The sequence below is a fragment of the Wyeomyia smithii genome, chromosome 3 (assembly GCF_029784165.1).
Source record: "Wyeomyia smithii strain HCP4-BCI-WySm-NY-G18 chromosome 3, ASM2978416v1, whole genome shotgun sequence".
Taxonomy (NCBI): Eukaryota; Metazoa; Arthropoda; class Insecta; order Diptera; family Culicidae; genus Wyeomyia; species Wyeomyia smithii.
In genome coordinates, this window is record NC_073696.1 from 25,636,082 (window position 1) to 25,656,486 (window position 20,405).

At 35.8% G+C, this 20,405-nt stretch overlaps 1 protein-coding gene and 1 long non-coding RNA gene across 6 annotated transcripts in view; one reads left to right on the forward strand and one right to left on the reverse strand.

Moving 5' to 3' along the window:
- The first annotated feature begins 265 nt into the window (after positions 1 to 265).
- On the forward strand, positions 266 to 1,887 carry LOC129732039 (uncharacterized). Its single transcript, XR_008729149.1, has 3 exons — positions 266 to 383; positions 465 to 740; positions 795 to 1,887. It is a non-coding gene; the product is annotated as an uncharacterized LOC129732039 (long non-coding RNA).
- Positions 1,888 to 1,906: 19 nt separating this feature from the next.
- Positions 1,907 to 20,405, reverse strand: part of LOC129732038 (reticulon-1-A) — a 56,086-nt gene continuing 37,587 nt past the window's right edge. For 4 of the 5 annotated variants that reach the window (XM_055692501.1, XM_055692500.1, XM_055692502.1 and 1 more), the window contains 4 exons: positions 4,295 to 4,502; positions 4,019 to 4,227; positions 3,829 to 3,934; positions 1,907 to 3,758 (listed from right to left, as the gene is read on the reverse strand). In XM_055692501.1, the coding sequence (XP_055548476.1) occupies positions 3,704 to 3,758; positions 3,829 to 3,934; positions 4,019 to 4,227; positions 4,295 to 4,502 (578 nt within the window). In that variant the 3' untranslated portion in view covers positions 1,907 to 3,703. Of the gene's footprint in view, positions 3,759 to 3,828; positions 3,935 to 4,018; positions 4,228 to 4,294; positions 4,503 to 19,346; positions 19,547 to 20,405 lie in introns of those variants that run through there. The other variant, XM_055692503.1, reaches the window with a different exon arrangement.

Genomic DNA, 20,405 nt, shown 5'->3' on the forward strand with positions numbered 1-20,405 from the left:
TGTTTACCTGGATACATGTTCAAAAATCTGGATAATCCAGCTAAATCTGGATACCTGGCAACGCTGGTCACCACTCCCTTCAAAACTGTTGAAAATTGGAAGGGGAAGAAAAAAAACTTCAAAACATTTGTAGCGCGAACCCGGATCAAAAAACTGTTATTGGAATAATAAAAAAATCACAATCAGAGACTTTTTCTATAATAACAGTTTTAATACTGGTAAAATATAGATGAATCGACTTTTTGAAATTATTTTGAAGTTTCACATTACGAGCTAAAATACTTTAGTGAAGCTTTAACAGACTACTGGTTCGCTGAATTTACATCTTTCATTAGCTTAGCTATCAGGGCTAGTTGAAGTAGTTTCCTTTAAAAAAATCAAAGGTATGTATTGTTAAAAAATAGAAGCAGCTTTAAAAATCAATTTAAAATCTTTGACTATTCAATGGTTTATCGATGATTTAGTTAATAGCACGAACCAGGATCAGTTTTTGCATAGTGCGAATCACGATCAATCACCCTACTTTCTCCTAGCCAAGCAAAGAGGCTTCATTATCCTACAGAACCTGCGTCAGAACGTTAACTGCTGACGCGTCGAGCCTGATATTTGAAGACTTCAGCGCTTATTCTGAGTGTGCCAAATGGTTAAAACGCCGCAGAGCATCTATCGCAGCACGACAAGAATACGAAAATGACAAGTTTGCTGCTGAAAGTCTTGCTGTTTCCGTCGGTTTGCAAAAGGTTTAAATGAACATTTTGAATTTTCTCTTATATCCTAATTTTAATCTCGAATAGGTTATACAATTATCGAGGATGGAACATTTCAATGACGTTATGTTTTCCAAGAGAATCGTTGCTCCTAATGAGACATTCGCATCAATAGGAGGATGGACTATAGGTGGCAGGAATGCAGCGGACAATTCTTCCAGTCAGAACAAGAATAGGAATTAGATAATTCATATGATACTGTTAGTGATTTCGCCCCTTATCATAACTGATGAAATCACCTTCAAATATTTTGAGTCAGGACATACGTTTATGTCGGTAAAGTATTCGGAAATACCAAACAGGTGAACTTTACATATTTTCGGACTTCGTTGAATGTGTCGTGCAGTCTAATGATGAAATCAACTTATTTTTTGCTGTCATAAGTTTTTTTGAAAGATTTACATTACGTTGAAACCATCTGTTCTGAGCTTTAGTTTGCCTCACCCGAAATCATCTGAGGTGAAACAGGTTCAATTCACGCGAGGGTGTTTCGATTTCAGATACGAGACGTATTTTGAAGGAGAATTCCAGAACGTCAAACTGTTTACACTACTATAACTGGGGAAAGTTCAGAAGTCAACGTTTAATCTTCATTCAACTCTCCAATCCAATAGCACGGATAGAAGAATCGAAAAATCAAGGAAGGAGAGCATTGTGTCGAAATTGGGGTTGATCTTTAAATTAATTGATGAATTCTGATTACTGATAATATTATTCTAGTCAAAACTGTATAATATAGGTTTACCCAATAGAGTTTTGGTTCGCTAATAGCAATGGTTTAATTAGCTTTTTATTACCTGAACCACTTTCCCACCGAAGTGGCGATGTACTCAATCACTCGTGAAAGTCTCAGTTTCCACAACACTATACTTTCGTACACTTTAACTGTTTCCATAGAATAACTTTTACAATATTATAAAGTAGTTCAGAAATCACTTTCATTTCCAATAGTTGTTACTTCAGAGGCGGAAAACTTTTGACAGCTCTTACAACGATACGATCAAGGCCAACTTGATTTCCAAATTTAGAGCGAATGTGATATGGTTATTTCACTTGGGAACATGATTATTCGCTGCCATCCAGGATAGAAATTAGCGAATAAAACTAAGTTTTTAGTTACGGAAAGACTCCGAACACGATTTGATTTTTCCAGTTCATTATGTATTTCCAGTGTTTGCTTGCATTGATGACATTTTTCTCTCTTACTATTCTTATTATCGCATCTTTCAATGAGTCATACTAATAATTATAATAATAGTTTTTTTTTTTGTAAGCAATCTTTTTCATCTTTCTTTCTTCGTCTATGTGCTGTTGCTTAGCGTGACGTGGTCATGAAAAAGTATCCTCCTCTGAGATGACCGCCGCACTTTTTCTTTTTGCTGTGATTTTAACTTTTTTTTCCTTTCTTTCAATTTTAAGATTTTTCTTTTTATCTTTTTTTCGAATTTACTTCTAGAAAAAGGGGGTGTGTGTGAATCGAAAATGGTTCAATGCTTAAAATGTACACTAAAAACAAAGCTTTTACGCGCGATAACGAGTCAACGAAAAAAAGATTCGATAGGTTTCTTATCTTTTTGGTTAAATAATGCACAACTCCAACAGAATTAAAGGCTACGTAGACTTGACGAGGAGTAATGTGGTTTGTGTTCCCGTTTACTTAACGCTAAAATTTTTCGCTTCACTTCCAAACAAGCCTTAATTCTTAGACGAATATAATATATGAATATAGAGCGTGTTTGTATTTTTTCTTTTTTTTTGCGTCTTCCCTTCTTGCTATACACAGATTTTAAGCGGCTTCTTGCTTTCTTATATAGATTTGTTTTACTTTGCTTCTTTGCACAACACCTCCGCGTTCGGATTATTAGATTCAACAAGGAAAATATGGTCATTTCCACGAAACGAACGTTGCTCCTTTTTTCCGGTTTTCGAAGGTAAAAAAAAAAAGAAAAAAAAGACTGACACAACAAAGCGGCCAAACGAAGCACAAGCAGGCAGGCAGGTGGCGGCAAATGAAAGACTTTTAACTAGTTAAAACCAGACGCGACACAGTTTAACACGGTAGGAGAACAACGCGGACAGGAAACTAACCTATATGCTTTGCTTTTGTGTGTGTGTCAATCTAATACTTTACTTACGACAATTAAAACACTCAAAACTTAGTTTTGTGGTGGATGTTGCAATTGTTTTTTTTTCCTTTCTGATTCTGTTCGCCTAAAGTGAGTTGATTACGAAAATTTAAAACAAAAATGAGATGAACACTGTGTTACTGTACTTATACGATGAAGATGATGAAGATTTAGTTGTTTGCTTTGGGTTGAGTTTTCATTAACGATATTATGTTTTTCTCACTAAACGAAAACAATGACAGCTTCGGATGAAAGATTCCGCTCTGAACGGCGGACCGTTCCGGTTCTAGTTAGTTCTTTTGAATCATTTGTCAATCTCAGCTTGATCCTCCGTCGCGCTTTTAGTGCCTTGAAGGATTGTTTGTTTTGTAGTGAAAAGTTTTACTTGCTATTATACTATGCATTTTACTTTTACTGCTTTTGTTTTGTCTGTATGAATGTGTGTTTCTATTGTTTCGTTTTTTTTTTTTTGCATTCAGTTATCAAGACTATCGAAAAAAGGGTAACACAAAGAGAAATCGTTTTGTTCAGTTATCTATTTATTGAGAGTTTCTGTTTTGCATTTTAATCGTAAACTTGTTTGAATGTTCTTATTCGTTCATTAACTAGATTTCATGGTTCATTCGAACTCGTGTCTTAAAACGGATCTCAAATAAATTTGGTTCAAAACAAAATATTTCGATTTTTCGTCAGGGTTTTTTGCACATCTTGTTTGTTGCTTGTTACATGCTTTCTCCCTCGCTAACATTTATCAAGTTAAATAAGTTAAAAATAAAAATTGTTTTGTTTTTACAATTACGATCTATCGGTTTATTTCTCCTTGTCAGTTTCGGCTTTTTTGCCCAGTGGAACGGCCGCTTTTACTCTGAAAATACGAGAATCGTAAGTACGAAAATAGAAAACTTACCCTATATAATGGCGCAGACGATACTCACTTTTCGGTGATTTCAAGAATTTTGCTTCTGACAAGCTCCAAATAAGCGTCAATCGACTGCTTGTTGTTTTCGTAGACCTTTGGCAAGGTGAAAAGTGCAACGAATGCTGCAAAAGATAGCGTGGAACAGAGAATAAAACAACAGATTAGCGATGTTTAGGCTGCGTCTTCGCAACGCTAAGAAACCTTACCAATTATGACACAGGTCATTCCGTTAAAGATGGCACCGACGTAGGTTAAGCAGTACAGGACAACGCCAAACTTGATTGAATCGACCAAATCCTCTACCAAAAACAGACGGCGCAGCTCCGAGAGCAGAGCGTTAGCATGTGCCACGGCGACCGTGGTCAGGTGCTGAACCTTCTCCTGCGACAATGTTAGATCGAAATCCAAGTACTCCCTGCAACGGAAGAAAAAATCGAGTTAAAAAAAACCCACACACAACCAAACCAGATGTGAGCACTTACTTAAACGGGTGTCCTTCGGAGGTTTTCTGCACTGCCTGCAGTACATTTTTGTAGATCCGGAACGCAACCGTGCCGAACAGGACCAGCAGGGAAACGTAGGAAAATACACTGATCAGCGAAAAGAGTGACATGGCGATCAGAATGGTCAAGCCACTGCCGAACACGATGCCAGATTTCTTAACATCGCGCCAATAGATTAGCGATTCCACTGTGGAAAGAAGAACAAGAGGAAAGGGGGTTAGTTAGAAACGTGTCACTTGTCGCTTTCCCCTTTACAAAAATTGCTTGTTTTTGGGTGGAAAGTAACCAATTCTAAAATCCATCCCACGTAAATTTCAATCATTTCCATTGCGTCATTGTTTCATTCATAATGTATTTAGTAATCTAAATATACGTTTGGACGGAAAAGAGCTAAAAATAACTTTGCGTGACTTAGATTCCTCGGAAAGTTTATTTTTAAAATGGAGTTTAATTATTGCTGCTAAGGTTGAACAGATAATGCAATTGGATACATATCGTTCGCACCTTAAACAGATTTACAAAATTTCTCTGCTCATCATAAAATTTTTCGTGAACGAATTTTTACTAAAAAAAAAAGGAATAAACTTTTATTCCTCAAAACAGTTTGTTCATTGAGTAGTAAAGTAGAAATTTCTTCTGATCTGATAAATTTGAATATTGTAAAAATTTGTTGTCAGTGCATGAAAAATATTCCAGGCAGAAAAAAAAAGTTTAACATTGAAAGGTGAAGGAATATTTTTCTTGTGTCTGAAAATCGTTATTCTAACTTTTTTATGCGATTTAAGATAAGAATATAGAAAAAAATTAGGTCAAATTGGTGCATGTTCGTGGATTCGATCGTGGAAATTTCCCAACAGAAAATGTACCGCGTAATACCAACTTTAAAGAAAAATGCGTGTAAAAAAACCTTATTTTTGTATCTCTCCATACTCAAGTAACAATCCTCCAAACTCAAGTTTTATTCACGTTTCATGGTAGTTTTATCAAAGCATTACTAAATCCATCAAGTATTATCATGGGTTTTTTGAAGCAATTGAAGGTTTCATTGATCGATAATCAAGAGAAAATCAAGAGAAGTTTGAGTAGTTGAAGTGCACATGAAGAATCATAAATCATAGTCCTTCATAAAACTCTATCTTCAACAAGTGTAATTCACCTCATTAGAGGTTTTAAAACACGCCCGTTATTTCTTTCAAAACATCTCTAAAAAACTTCCCTAAAACTTGATGGGAGTTATCCGATATTTTGAATCCATCATCCAAGCAACCGGCGAACACGAAACGAAGGATGAAAATGCAAGTACTAGCGATCGAAAAGATGCAGCATTCTCGCCGATACTCGACAGTAAACAAATAGCTGTCAAACGGTAGAGGAGCTTCAACTGAGAGTTATGTATCAAAAAAGTAAATATTGTTTAATGGATCTTATTGGCTCTAATGAATCAAATGAAATGGTTCACTATAAACCGAGCCAAAAATCCAAATAATTTGACGCTTGTATGGGATTGAAAAATGAGAGAAAATAATTTTTATAATTTTGAAACCAAAAAAAATTGTTTTTGAGCTCTTTTCATTGCAACGTCGACATTTTATATTTTTCAAGAACCAAGTTTAGGGCTATCTTGAATATTTTTTTTGTCTTGAAAGGTTCAACTTTTATTCAAGAGTTCAAAAATAAAAATGTAAACTTCTCGCAATTAAAAAAAAACTTGCTAGTCTTGCACAAGATAGTATAAACGCTGATAGAAAACTTATAGAACGCTAATAGTTAAGTAGGAAATGTTGACCATACTGAACACAATGTCTAGTAAACTTAACCAACATCAGGCAAATCCCAAATTCAAGTTAAATTCAAATATTTTTTTTATTTTATAAATAAATAAAAAATTTGGCAGTGATATCTTGACGCATTGAAAATTACAAACTTTAAAAAAATGCTATTATGAATTTTAAGCGAACTTTGAGAACTATTCTTGAGCAGGCGCTTTATTGCTTTTATTAGAGATTAAGGGCTGTTTTATCGTAGCTTGGGAGAAAAAATAAAAAGATTTATGCCCGAATTTAAGAGACAAACAATCGAACTTTTTTTAATTGCATCGTAAACTGATTCAGGAGTTAATAAAAAACTTCACACAAAATTCACCTCAGCAAGGGAAATACAGGGGAAGCAAAGTTATCGCAGAGTAGTTTCAGTTCAAAGTGTAGATTAAACTCTATTCTATACACGAATCTCTTTACTTATGAATGAAAATTTATGAATTTTGTCTTCAATTTTGCTTCCGCGACTGCTGGATAACTCAACTTTAAACCCCTCTACAAAAATTCCTCAAATAGGGATAGGGAACCTATTTTAAGTAGCTTATGGAGCCTCCTGTGTATTGAGACGAAATACTCGAAATGTATATATAAGGTGAAATACAAACATAAGTATATCAACTTGTTTACTATCTTTATGTCTGTTAGCACTTATTTTCAAATTGCGAAACGGTTTTCCTGAACAATAACCAATTGAAGTTTCCAACGGAGGGACACTATTTCAATCAACCCGAACCTATTTTGAGTAGTTTGCATCTGTTTTGCAGGGGATTTCTTTTAGTACCCGAATGGTGCATGAATGGCTGCTATTTTGGTTTTTTTTTTTTCAATTTATGTTTATTTGGAGATTTTTGTATTGAATGGTACTTTACACATTCGTAAGACAGTTAGTTAATCAGAGCTTTTGTTCTTGTCATTGAAACTGTCGATATTGAACAAAATTCGGGAGTTCGACGGCTTTTTTCTTCGATTAATAAGAGGTACCCTGAAATTCAATTGCAAAAAAGATCGATTATCCGATTGAAACATAGTTTGTTTGAATTGTCCCTATGATCAATGGAACACGGGAGTTTAAACGTGCAATTTTTAAAAGAAAAATATGATTTTTCCCTGTGGTAAATGGATTAGTTATTGTTCTACTTCCTAAGGAATTTCTTCTGAGAAAGGTGTATTCAAAAACTTATTAGTTTTTCCATCACTGTCGCACTATCGACTGATATCAAAGATAAAGTCTTAGAAAAACGAGAGCTTATTTTAGATTAAATGCACTGTTACAAAGAAATATCCACTGTAAATGCCACTAGCACACATGCCACTAGCACACTAGCCGACCCGGCAAGCTTTGTTCCGCCCATTTTTTCTATATTTAATTAATTTTGAAATTTCTAAACTGATCTTACATTCCAAAAATCCAAAATTAATACATGACGAAACAGATATTGGATACGCAAAACATAAATCGTTTCAAATAAAGGGTTTTATCGAAATGAGAACATCTTAATCATAAAACTTGCCTTTAAGTTTCGATGTTCGTAATACATTGGTTTTAAAATGTTTTTCGTCAAAACTCGTTTCATCACATAATTTTCGGTTGGATCTGCTTGAATAGTTTATTAATTGTGTAGAAATTTGTGTTTCATTTATAAAGAAGCTTTCCCTTCCAGAAGAGGCAGGGGTGTCGAACCATTATAGAAATATTTCTTGCTCCCAAAATTTGGTTGCATTTGTTTGATTAGTTCTCGAGTGAGGTGGAAATTTTTATGAACCTCTCTCCTCCCTACCCCTTCTAGAGTAAGGAGGGGTGTCATATCATCATAGAAACTCATAGAAACATTTGTTGCCCCCAAAAACCTCTTCAAGTTGAATTTGTTTCCATTTGCTTGATTAGTTGCCGAGCTATTCAGAAATTTGTGTTTCTTTTGTATGAGAGCCCTCCCTTCAAGAAGAGGAAGGGGTATCAATCTACCACAGAAATATATTTTGCTGACGTAAACTACCACACGCCAAATTTGGTTCCATTTGCTTGATTAGTTGCCGAGTTATGCAGAAATTTGTGTTTCTTTTGCATGGGTGCCCTCCTTTTCAGAGCAGGAATGGGGTGTCAAACTGTAATTTAAATATTATATATATATATATATATATATATATATATATATATATATATATATATATATATATATATATATATATATATATATATATATATATATATATATATATATATATATATATATATATATATATATATATATATATATATATATATATATATATATATATATATATATATATATATATATATATATTCTTAAAATATCCTCATGCCAAATTTGGTCCCATTTGCTTGATTAGTATTCGAGTTATGTAGAAATTTGTGTTCTATTTGTTTGGAAACCCTCCCTTTCAGAGGAGGGACGGGTCTCAAATTATCATAAGAACCTTCCCCGGCCCAAAAAATTCCTTAATACAAATTTTCACGCCGATCGGTTCAGTCATTTCCATACATAAAGTATGCATTAAATAGAGTAGACTTTTTTGCAGAGTGAGCTGAATTTAAAACCATAATACATATTTTCGATCAGTTTTTTTTTTATTTGCATGAAGAATTAGTATTGTTATTTACAAAAATGAATTTGCCCCTTTCTGGCTGCTTTGCGGCAGTTAGCCGGAACATTAGCCCTAGCACCCAAAAAAAAACTTGTTGGGATATTTTTGAATACACTCTCCGTCCTCTGGGCCGTATCAGTATATTGGCCACAAAATTATCTGCATAGATACTTTTTTCAAGTTAGCTCAGAAATTTTGGACTGAAAGTAGTTGCGGAGCGTTGGGACAGTTGGAATCCTTGGGTACCACAGGTATCATTAAGCGGCTTATTTCGCCTAATGACTTCTTTGCGTAATGTGATGACGCAAGGTCAGGCCTAAACACAATATCATCACGTGCGTGGAACTTTTTTAGAAACCTGGGTACTCTAAACCTCCGCATGAACTGCCAGACCCGAAGGGAAAAGTGTTGGGTTAGAAATCCCTTTTTCGCTTATGGTTAGCCACGAGAGAACTTTCTTGGGAAACTTTGCATGGGAAATATACTTCACCTTGGGAAATATACTTCACCTTGTTGTCTACAAGTTTAGACGGAGACGTAAAATATCCAGTTCCTTGCCAATCGTTGCCATCCAGAGTCAAAAAAGTTTCATCATCCATCAACACCTTCACCTGTCGTTTGGCTGGGAAAATTGTTTTGCAGCCATCTTTTTCATGCGTCATTTTTGGGTTTCGGTTTGCTGTTTTGAAACTTCCGGTTTGGATTTGCGCTTCAATACCCATGTTCCGGAAATATTTTCATCACAGTTTGACCGGTTATTCCAAAATTTCTAGCTAACAACCGGTATGACTTCGCCACTTTGCCTTCTCTTATCCTTCTCAACAAACAACAAACCATCGCACGGAGATTCCGCACAGTCTTCGCCACAGCTAAGGAAATACTGCGCAAATCACGTTCAAACTTTTTAAGTTTAGTAAAGCGGGCAATGTATGCAGTTTGCGAGGATGCGAAAATGAACGGGAATAGAAGGTGTGACTTTTTTTTTAGCCTAAAAAAAAGTCACACCTTCTATTCCCGTTCATTTTCGCATCCTCGCAAACTACATACATTGCCCGCTTTACTAACCTTTCAAATGTAAGTCATATGACAAAAATGAAATTAGTTCGTAAAGTACGTTCAAACTTGTTTCATAAACAGTGAACATATATCATATAATGATGGCATGTTTGAATTCGCCACTAGTTAGCGCCACTGGCTTTTAAAAAATAATAATAAATATCTATTTTATTTAAATCGTACGTTATATGGATCAGACAGACAGACAAACAGAAGTCTTATTTTTTATATATAGATTACACCATAACATTATTTTTACCAAATTTCACAAATTATTAGAATCCAGTTTTATTTTCTGGCTGGACTTTACCAAAAAATAATTTATTAAAAAATTCGCTGGAAAATTTGCGTAGAATCTTTTTTTGCCTAAATTTGTAAGCAACTTGATCATGCTAAAAAGTTACAAAAACCTGACTTGTTAGTTTCCTCCACAGAAATCTCAATGGGTTATATACCATTTTTTCAAATTTTGAACAAATATCTATTGCTTCATCTCAAAGTACAATTCTTTGAGGTAATTTTTCCAATTTTTCATAGAAATTCGAGTAATAGAGAAAAAGAGTCCATAAAAAGAGCCACATAAACTAGCTAATTTTGTGAACTTTATTACCATTCGCGAATTTGGTGATATTTTGTTGATGAGGTTAGGTTTCCTTTCTCTTTACGATTTTAAGCGTAAAAATTTCAGATTCCACAAAATAACACTAATCGACAAAACCCAAAAAAGTGCTGCTCTGAAGCCCGAAAAAGCTGCTCTAGAATAATTATAGCTTTTCAACCATTCCTGTGAATTTTGGTGCCCCGAACCTTTACCAAAACGCGTCAGCTTACGTTAGAGTTTGCAAAGAAATTGCTCGCCGGGTTCGTCGCTTCAACATCGTGTTTACGAAAAAACTTGTGAATTAAAAGAAGCGAGCTCGCGATTGGCTGAATTTGAACTCAACTTTTCGCTAGATTGTCATCGAACAGATATGACAATCGTCATACCTTAAGTTTAAGAAACATTTTAGCTGTCGGTCAGGACACTCGAAATGGTTTCATTTGAAAAAGATACTTTTTTAGTACACTACACAGCTAAACATTTTAACTAAAGTAAAACGTAGTCCTACGTCAAAAAAGGTCTAATTTAGACAATTTGTGGAATAACCTTTTTCTAACTTATTTAATTCAGAAGACATTCTATTTTTTTTTCTCACGCATGTCGATACCAATTTCGATGGCAACACTCTAATTTATTGAAACAGTCATATTTGGGGATTATTTTACTTGAGTGTTTAGGTTATTTTCTTGATATCGTTACATTCAAATAATGACTAACTGATTTACAATTTTAAATTCCCGGTTTTATTTGCTCAAAAACTTTTATATAATATACTTCTGTGAAACATTCCATTTTATTATCAATATTTCAATCCAAAAACTGGAACACATTAGTTCGGTGAACTGCTATTCGCTGCTTATGATTTTGCGACTTTTGTGGCTGAGAATGGTGATTTATTACATCTGACATAACGGGCATTCTTGGTTCCGTTGAAGATCACGCAAAGTTTCATGTAACGTGAAGAAAATGTCGTAGCCATTTTCTCAAAATTATAACTAATTTACTTAAATGGACTTTACTCGAATGAAAAACATCACAGTATATTACGCACAACAGAACAGACGATTACGTTCGTGTTGACTCTAAAGATCTCTCTTAGCCCAGTGCGTCTTGAACTGTCCTACAGATCAGACGTTTTTTCGGTTGCTTGTGGACTGGTCTTTGACTGCCTATAGCTTCAAAGTTTGTGTTTTGTCAGTGTGTCTTTTAAAGACTACCTGAAAGTTATTTCCCATCAGTCTTTCTCAAGACTACCTACTTTTGAATTTAACATTTGTTTTAACTTTTTTCGTATCACCTGAAATGGCTGGACGGAAAAAGAAACCTCGCATCGCTGCGGGGAGGAAAAGAGAGGCATCTCTTTCTGACACATCGAGTGTCTGTAGTGACAATCCTTTTGATATTTTGCCTGAGCAAGAAGCTGGTGAAATGGAAGTTACCAATAATGAAACTATACAAAATATAAAATCTTTAAAAAAGGAGAAAGTTCCACCTATTGTGGTAACTATTTCTTCTGAATTTAATATATTCAAAAAGGAACTTTCAACGTTTGTTTCTGACGTTAAAGTTACCTATCAAATTGGCCGTAGAGGTGAATGCCGCTTATTAGCCGACTCAGTAAAGGGTCGTGATCGTCTTGTTCAGTATTTAACTGACAAGATGTACAAATTTTTTACATATGACACCAAGAACGCCAAGCCGTTCAAGGTTGTCTTGAAAGGTCTCACCAACGATCAAACCGTTGATGAGATCAAACTTACTTTAACAGAATTACTTAGCATAGCCCCTACCCAAGTAATTCTAATGAAACAAAAATCACGAGGCGAAAACAGTCAGAGAACTGGAATTTCCCTTGTTAATTATTTAATTCATTTTAAACGCAATGAGGTTAACAACTTAAATTTTTTTGAAAAAGCACATGCTTTGTATAATGTGCGTGTAAAGTGGGAAACTTATAGGAAGTATGGCGGAGGTGAAAAGCATATCACCCAATGCCGTACTTGCCAACGTTATGGCCATGGTTCCAAATTCTGTAACATGGACCAAAAATGTCTTAATTGTGGAGACTCTTCTCACAAAAAGGACACATGCCCTGTGAAAGAGAGTAAAAATTTTCGCTGTGCGAATTGTAACGGCAACCATATGTCAAATTTTTATCAATGCCCAGTCCGTTTAGCAATTGTTAAGGCAAGGCAAGGTAAACAAAATTCAATTTCTCAATTAAAACCAACTTCAAAACAAAATTCTCCGAGCGTACCAGTGACGCATAGTTTACCTACTCCTTTGCATACCCGTTTAACTTATGCACAGGTTACAGGTAGTTCAAACATTATACCGCCTAGTGTTGGTTGTTCGAAAATGACCGTTAATATGGGTAAGCAAAACACGCTAGAAAATAATTGTACACCTATTACTCCAGCTAATATTGCTGCCGAAAATATTTTTTCTAATGTCAACTGCCTGGGGCCTATTACGGCAGGTAAACTTTCTTTTTTGCAACAGGCAATGTTCGATCTTATGAACGCCATGTTGCAGGCAAAATCAATGTTTGAAGCCATTCAAATAGGCACAAATTTTACTATTAAAATTGTTTCTAATTTAAAATTTAGCAATGATTTTAAATAAAACAATTAAAATATTAAATTGGAATGCTCGCTCATTGAAGGCCAATGAGAATGAGCTTTATAATTTTTTAACAGTAAATAATGTGCATATTGCAATTATTACTGAAACATTTTTGAAACCTAACATAAAATTAAAATATGATCCCAATTACATGGTTCATAGATATGATAGGATTCAGGGTTCCGGCGGTGGAGTTGCAATTGTTATTCATCGCCGAATCAAACATCGTGCTCTTCCCCATCTTGAGACGAAAGTTATTGAAACTTTGGGAATTGAAGTTCAAACTGAACTTGGGATTTTATTTATTGCCGCAGCATATTTACCATTTCAATGCACACGCGAGCTCAAAAATTATTTTAAAGGTGATTTACAAAAACTCACCAGAAATCGTTCGAAATTTTTCATAATCGGCGATTTTAACGCTAAACATCGTTCATGGAATAATTCTCAAAGTAATTCCAATGGCAAAATTTTATTCAATGATTGTTCTTCAGGATACTATTCTATTTTGTCTCCGAATAGTCCTACATGCTTTTCTTCTGTAAGAAACCCTTCAACAATTGATTTGGTGCTGACAGATCAAAGTCATGTATGTAGTGATTTGATCACACATGCTGACTTTGATTCTGACCATCTTCCAATAACTTTTTCTTTATCACATGAATCAGTTTTAAACCCTATGAGCTCTGTTTTTAATTATAACAAAGCTAATTGGGAAAGATACAAAACTCATATTGAGAGAAATTTCAATAATGAGCTTGATTTGCAAAACGAAGTGAATATTGATTCCGCTTTGGAAGCATTAAAATGTGCAATTGTTGATGCCAGGAATTATTCTGTTCCAAAGGCTCAAGTGAAATTTGATTCACCAATAATTGACGAAAATCTTCAACTTCTAATTCGTTTGAAAAATGTCCGCAGACGTCAATATCAACGTTCTCGTGACCCTGTTTTTAAAACTATTTATAAAGATTTACAGAAAGAGATTAAACATAGATTTACTCTTCTGAGAAATCAAAATTTTGAGACTAAAGTTGAAAAATTGAAACCATATTTAAAACCATTTTGGAAGCTGTCGAAGATTCTTAAGAAACCTTCAAAGCCTATTCCAGTTTTAAAAGATGGTGAACGTTTTCTTGTATCCAATGAACAAAAGGCTCAAAGACTTGCTCAGCAGTTTGAGAGTGTTCATAACTCAAATTTGAATTTTGTGAGTCCAATTGAAAATGAAGTCACACGTCAATTTGATTTAATTTCTTCCCAGAATTTTTTACCTGCAGAAATAATTGAAACTAACTTGAATGAGATTAAATCAATTATTAAAAATTTCAAAAATATGAAAGCACCTGGTGACGATGGAATCTTTAATATACTAATCAAACATCTCCCTGAGAGCACAATGGATTTTTTAGTGAAAATTTTCAATTGCTGCTTCAAAATTGCATATTTTCCCAAATTATGGAAAAATGCAAAAATTACTCCCATTTTAAAACCGGATAAGAACCCAGCTGAAGTTTCAAGTTATCGACCAATCAGTTTGCTTTCTTCAATAAGTAAACTGTTTGAGAGAGTTATTCTTAACAGAATGATGTCACACATCAACGAAAATTCAATTTTTGCAAATGAACAGTTTGGATTTCGCCATGGGCATTCCACAACTCATCAATTGCTCAGAGTTACAAATATGATACGAGCTAACAAATCTGAAGGTTATTCCACTGGAGCTGCTCTTTTAGACATAGAAAAAGCATTCGACAGTGTTTGGCATAAAGGTTTGATTGCGAAATTGCAAACTTTTAATTTTCCAATTTTCCTAATCAAAATTTTGAAAAATTATCTTACTGATCGAACTCTGCAGGTTGTCTATCAGAATTCAAAATCTGATAGATTTCCTGTCAGAGCAGGTGTGCCTCAAGGTTCAGTCTTGGGTCCAGTCCTGTACAACATATTCACTTCAGATCTTCCTGATTTGCCTCCAGGATGCACAAAGTCATTGTTCTGCGATGACACAAGCATTTCCGTAAAAGGAAAAAGTCTTCGTGTCATATGCAGTCGATTGCAGAAAAGTTTAGATATTTTTTCTTCCTACTTGCAAAAGTGGAAAATCTCTCCCAATGCTTCTAAAACTCAAATGATAATTTTTCCGCATAAGCCTAGGGCTTCTTTCCTCAAGCCAAACAATAATCACGTTGTCAAGATGAATGGGGTTATTTTAAGTTGGTCCGACAAGGTTAAGTACTTGGGACTAATTTATGATAAAAAACTTATTTTCAAAGAGCACATTGAGAGTATACAAGCCAGGTGCATCAAATATACGAGATGTTTATATCCTCTCATTAACAGGAATTCTAAACTTTGTTTAAAGAACAAACTTTTGATTTACAAACAAATTTTTAGACCAGCAATGCTTTATGCTGTACCGATCTGGTCAAGTTGCTGTTCAACAAGGAAGAAAACGCTCCAAAGGATTCAGAATAAAATTCTGAAAATGATTTTGAAGCGTCCTCCTTGGTTTGGTACACTCGAATTACATAGACTTACTGGTGTTGAACCATTAGAAGCTATGTCAAATAAAATTATTAACAATTTTCGACAAAAATCGTTGCAATCCTCAATTGCTACGATAAGCTCTCTTTATAGCCAATAAGTTAGCAATTAAGTTAGTTGTAAGTTTACTTCCCCTTTTCTGACAAGTAGGTTTAAATCCCTACGAATGATAAGTCCTAATTGCGAAAGCAAACAAATCCTAACAATTAAAATTACAAATTTCTAACAGTGTTGAGAAGTCACCATTTGTGATTGGACACACATACTCATTATTTACTAATATTTATCATAAATACTTAAGCTACTAACAAATCCCCCCTTAAAAAAAAAAAAAAAAATCTCTCTTAGCCGAGATTCGAGGAAATGATGGCTGACTGGCTTGTTAGACCAGCATTTTACCTCTACTAACTAGGGTCAACTAGAAGGTTCCTGGGCCTTTCTAGTGTTCGTGAGGTGGCAGAAAGTGTAGAACGCGTTGAACTGATAGACCTTATTCCAAGCATGTAGTAAACGAAAAATATTGTTCGAATCCAACATAATAAATTCACAGGTTTCCCGGGTCATTTTCGAAATTTTCGGTTTTTTTCAGGTTCGCTAGCTACCCTGAGTTTTGAAAAGCAGATTTCTCGTTGAGACATATTTTCCTAAGTCTAACTTTTCAGTTCTTGTTCCTTTTCTGCATTTCACAGTTGTATACACTGTCTGCTATGCACAGCTGACAGCTTGAATATTAGGTCGAAAGTAAAAAAAAGTTCAAAAAGACATTTTATGGCTTTGGCATAACAACAGAGGAAAATAATTTTAATTTTGCCTCGCCAAAACCAAAGAAAAGAATGAAGAAAAAACTTTAAATATACAATAGATTTCTATGTTTTGAATATCCGCGAATTTCGATTATTATTTGTTCTATTCTAGAACGCGCTGAGTAATAACTGATTGAGTTGAAATCTGGTGTCAAAGTAGGTATCCCAAGAGTTTATCTTTTATATTACGGTCGCTCATATTTGTTTATTGACACATCGTAGAATCAAAATTAGCAGATGGATCTTGCGATGAAGATTCTTAGTAAACCGAGAAAAAATAACTAAGCTATAATTTTTTTTCTTGCGAAATATTCATACATAATTAACGAAGAAAAGACAAGTTGAAAATAAATTAAGTTCATTCATACGTTTATGATCGTTATGAGTGCAAAAAATGAAGCAAATTGATTATAAAATAGGTGACTAAGTTTTAAGCTTCAACTCAATTGCAAAAAGAATCGAAAGACGTATGCCTCCGTTGCAAGAAAAAATAAAATAAATTGTACATTTGTTTTTTTTTAAGGTGAAATTTACTTCGTTGCCAAGTCGTTAGGTGACGCATATATTTTACGGATTTTTTCCGGACGGTCCGGATTTTCAGAGGTGGTGTCCGGATTAAATTTCTGTCCGGATTTTGTCCGGATTCTTTGAACTGTTCGGATTTTTCCCAGATTTTTAACATTGAACATATTAGAATTAACTATCAACGGTTTTTGATCAAGTTTAAATGCACCTCAGTTATTTATGGGGATTTGACAGCAGACACTCTTTCTTTCGTTAAAATGCTGCAGTTTCCATGGGTTCCTTTCAAGTTTAATGTTGACATTCGTTCAGTTTACAAACACCAAAAAAGAGATGCAAGAATTGTCAAAAATATTTGCCTTTTTTTGCGCCCGAAAAGCAAGAGTCAGCAGGTTTAGTTCTGAGTCACCACTTGCGTTTTCAGAAGAAGAAAAAAAAAACGTTTTTGTTCCTGAGGCGTTTAAGAAATTGCAATTTTTATGTAAAATGGGCAGAGCCCGAAGAAAATGTTCATTTAACGACCACCTGAAGAAAGAATTTCCTTTCCTGAAAAAAGGAAGCACAGATTGTGATATTGAGTGTATTATTTGTAGTGCGCGAATCAACATAGCCTCGGATGGAAAGTCAGCTATCAAAAAACACATTCTTACCAGCAAGCATCAAAGACCCAACCGAATTTTTTTGAAGAAAATTGCATCGCAAGAAAAGTATACATTCCGGCAAGATGAAAACCCGATTACATTTTAGAAACAGGTTTTAATCTCTAATTTTAATTCTGTTTTCATCAAACTTTAACTAAAAGATATAACGTTTGACAAAAGTTTGGGTTTTATTAACTGACTATCCAATAAGGTTGAGTATTGACGAAATGGTCCGGATTTTTATCATTCAGGAGTTGGTCAGCTTATACATAGCATAGCATAGCATAGCATAGCATATTTGACTCTGATTTTCAGTTTTGTCCATAATAATAAAGTTTAGCCTTCCCTTATCTTTTCAGTTTTCTAAATTTGACAAAACGTTTATTGCATTTTTTCCAATTCAGAATGGAACTGCGACATGCCACTTGTTAAATACGACCGTCTGTCTGGAAAAGCTTGTCGTTCCGAATAACCTTGAACAAAAGCCTCCTATTTTCTCACGAGCAATGACACGCAATACAATCGCTGTATTTGTGCATCCCAAGACTCTCTCGCAGATCTGTCTGCTCTTCTTTCTTTCCGAAATGAAAATTTGGGGATAATGCATCACTGTATTACGTACATTATGGAGAGACGCGTTTCTTGATAATCGTTCAAATTATTATATAAACAATCTCCACCAGACGCGTTGGCATTTCAAATTACTATCTGCTATTTTGAATAACAGATGACCATTTCCGAGCCGCTCGAAATGTATTTTATATACAGCAGACAGCCACGTTTCATCACCCACATGCTGTGGCTATCAGCGCAGATAAGCGCACATCAAGCACACCTCCCCCACCGTTCGTGTCGACAGAAGAAAAGTGAACGCATTTCACTTTCATTAACACGTGCTCGTTTCGCTAATCATTCAAAGACAGCCTAACCAATTGATTAGATATTCATAGCGTACAAATTCAGACCTTTCCAATCTCTATTATCGCTCAAGTAGCCACTCATCAAGCGAAAAAGTAGGTTAAATAACCATTAATCAATTTCACTAAAAGCAGCATAAATGAAGCGCTCTTTCCTGGCAAAAGAACCAGTTCGATTCGACAACGGTTCCTGTAGTCCTTGTCAGCTTGTCTGCTGATCGCTGCCAGCGTGGAAGAAACAAAAGTCCAAAGGACCTTGACAACTCCAAGTCGATCTGCGATCGCGGCGACCAGTTGGCAACACGCAGCAGTGCTTTGCTCTCACCTTAGTAGGGGTGCAACGCGTCGCGTGTCTGCATTGCACCACGCGGAGTCTCCACTGCTGACTCGTGAAGATTCCCAGCGTAAACAAGAGATAAGTACGGTGCTGCGATATAGCACTGACACTCTTGGGTTGCGCTTTTGCTGCCAACACACCTCATCACCCCAGGGCCGGACCGTAGCTCACCAGGGCTGCGGCGGTGCCAAGTTACAGCTTCTTCACGCATCAAGACTTTGCATACGCATTTTATACAAACCCCGGCCTGCCTGCCTGGCAGAAATCCGAGATTTTTCCATTCATTGCATAGCGACCGTAGCGAAATTGTTGCAGTGCAAAACTGCTTCAAATTTCAGCAAATGCTCACTTCAAAATGCAGCAGTTTGTTTTGACAAACCTGCGGGCAGAATCACTCAGAGACATCGAATCGTCACGAAACTCAAAAAGCCGAAACGCTCTCGATCGCCACCAAAACATGACACGTTGCCAATTGGAGCATCGAGCTCTTCGTACCGAAACTGGTCTACCGAACCACGATCCTTTCTTTGTTTCCACTCCAAGTTCCGTTAGTTTAAATACCTGGTCCTCTCGGGGGTAATTCTTCCTGCTGTTGCTGCTTGTAGTGCCCATTTCCGTTCCCATTGGAGTAGCGGGAGTTCTGACGTTTAACCATTATTTTCTTTTTCTTTCTGTCGATTATACAAATCAGCGCACTATCGGCTAAAAATTCGCTATTCGATCGTAGCAACCTACAAAAAGTGAACTGAACTTGGGCACAGTAGGCTCACTTATGAGTCGGTCGGTACCATAACGAGGGATACCTTATGCTGCTACCCGAGCCGAGCTACATTTACGCTACGATTGTGAACGGGAATTCGGTAGAGAAAGGTCTATAAAGAGGCGGGAGGGGTGGAGTCGATACTGGAGTATGAAGGCAAGACAGAGGATCAAAAGAAGTAAATAAAGTGAGAGACGGAAATCTTTTACCAATACCATCAGTTGTTTTGTAGGCGAGCCATACCAGCAGACAAGACAGCGCGGACGACGCAGCCCACTACTGCCTGGCCGAGTCAGCGTCGACGTCGACTCTAATCAGCTGCGGCAAACTGCTCGAACAGTGCTGGCAAACTGACGGCACACTCTTGCTGGTTCGATACTTTCGCGCAAGTCAGAGCAAACCTGCAAATTTCGATGCTCAGGGGTGAACGAGACACGTTGAGTGAATGAGAGCGCCCAGAGGGAGAAGAGAGACACTAGTGATTGACTTAGTAGACCAATTAGTGTCAGAGCCAGCTGCTGAGGTTTGAAGTGTCTGTTGGAGGGAAAAGACGACAGGGGGTGGGATTCTATTTTTGGTGTTTTTAATTGGGGTTGGATTAATCGACGATTGGCGCCCAATGTTAAATGGATTTGAGGTATTGCTTCGCAAGAATAAAAGTAAAGCAGAACTGAATTCTAGAGCGATTAATATTGATAATCGTTATAGTTTGAATCGCTGTAAATTTCCCTGAAATTAGTAAAGCTACTCGACAGACAATCTCGTCATTTTATCATTTTTTATCACGCACCAACAATTCCGATTACTAGGTAGCATTGCTGGCATTAACTCAAGTTAAGCTATCTTAGATCTAAGCCAAA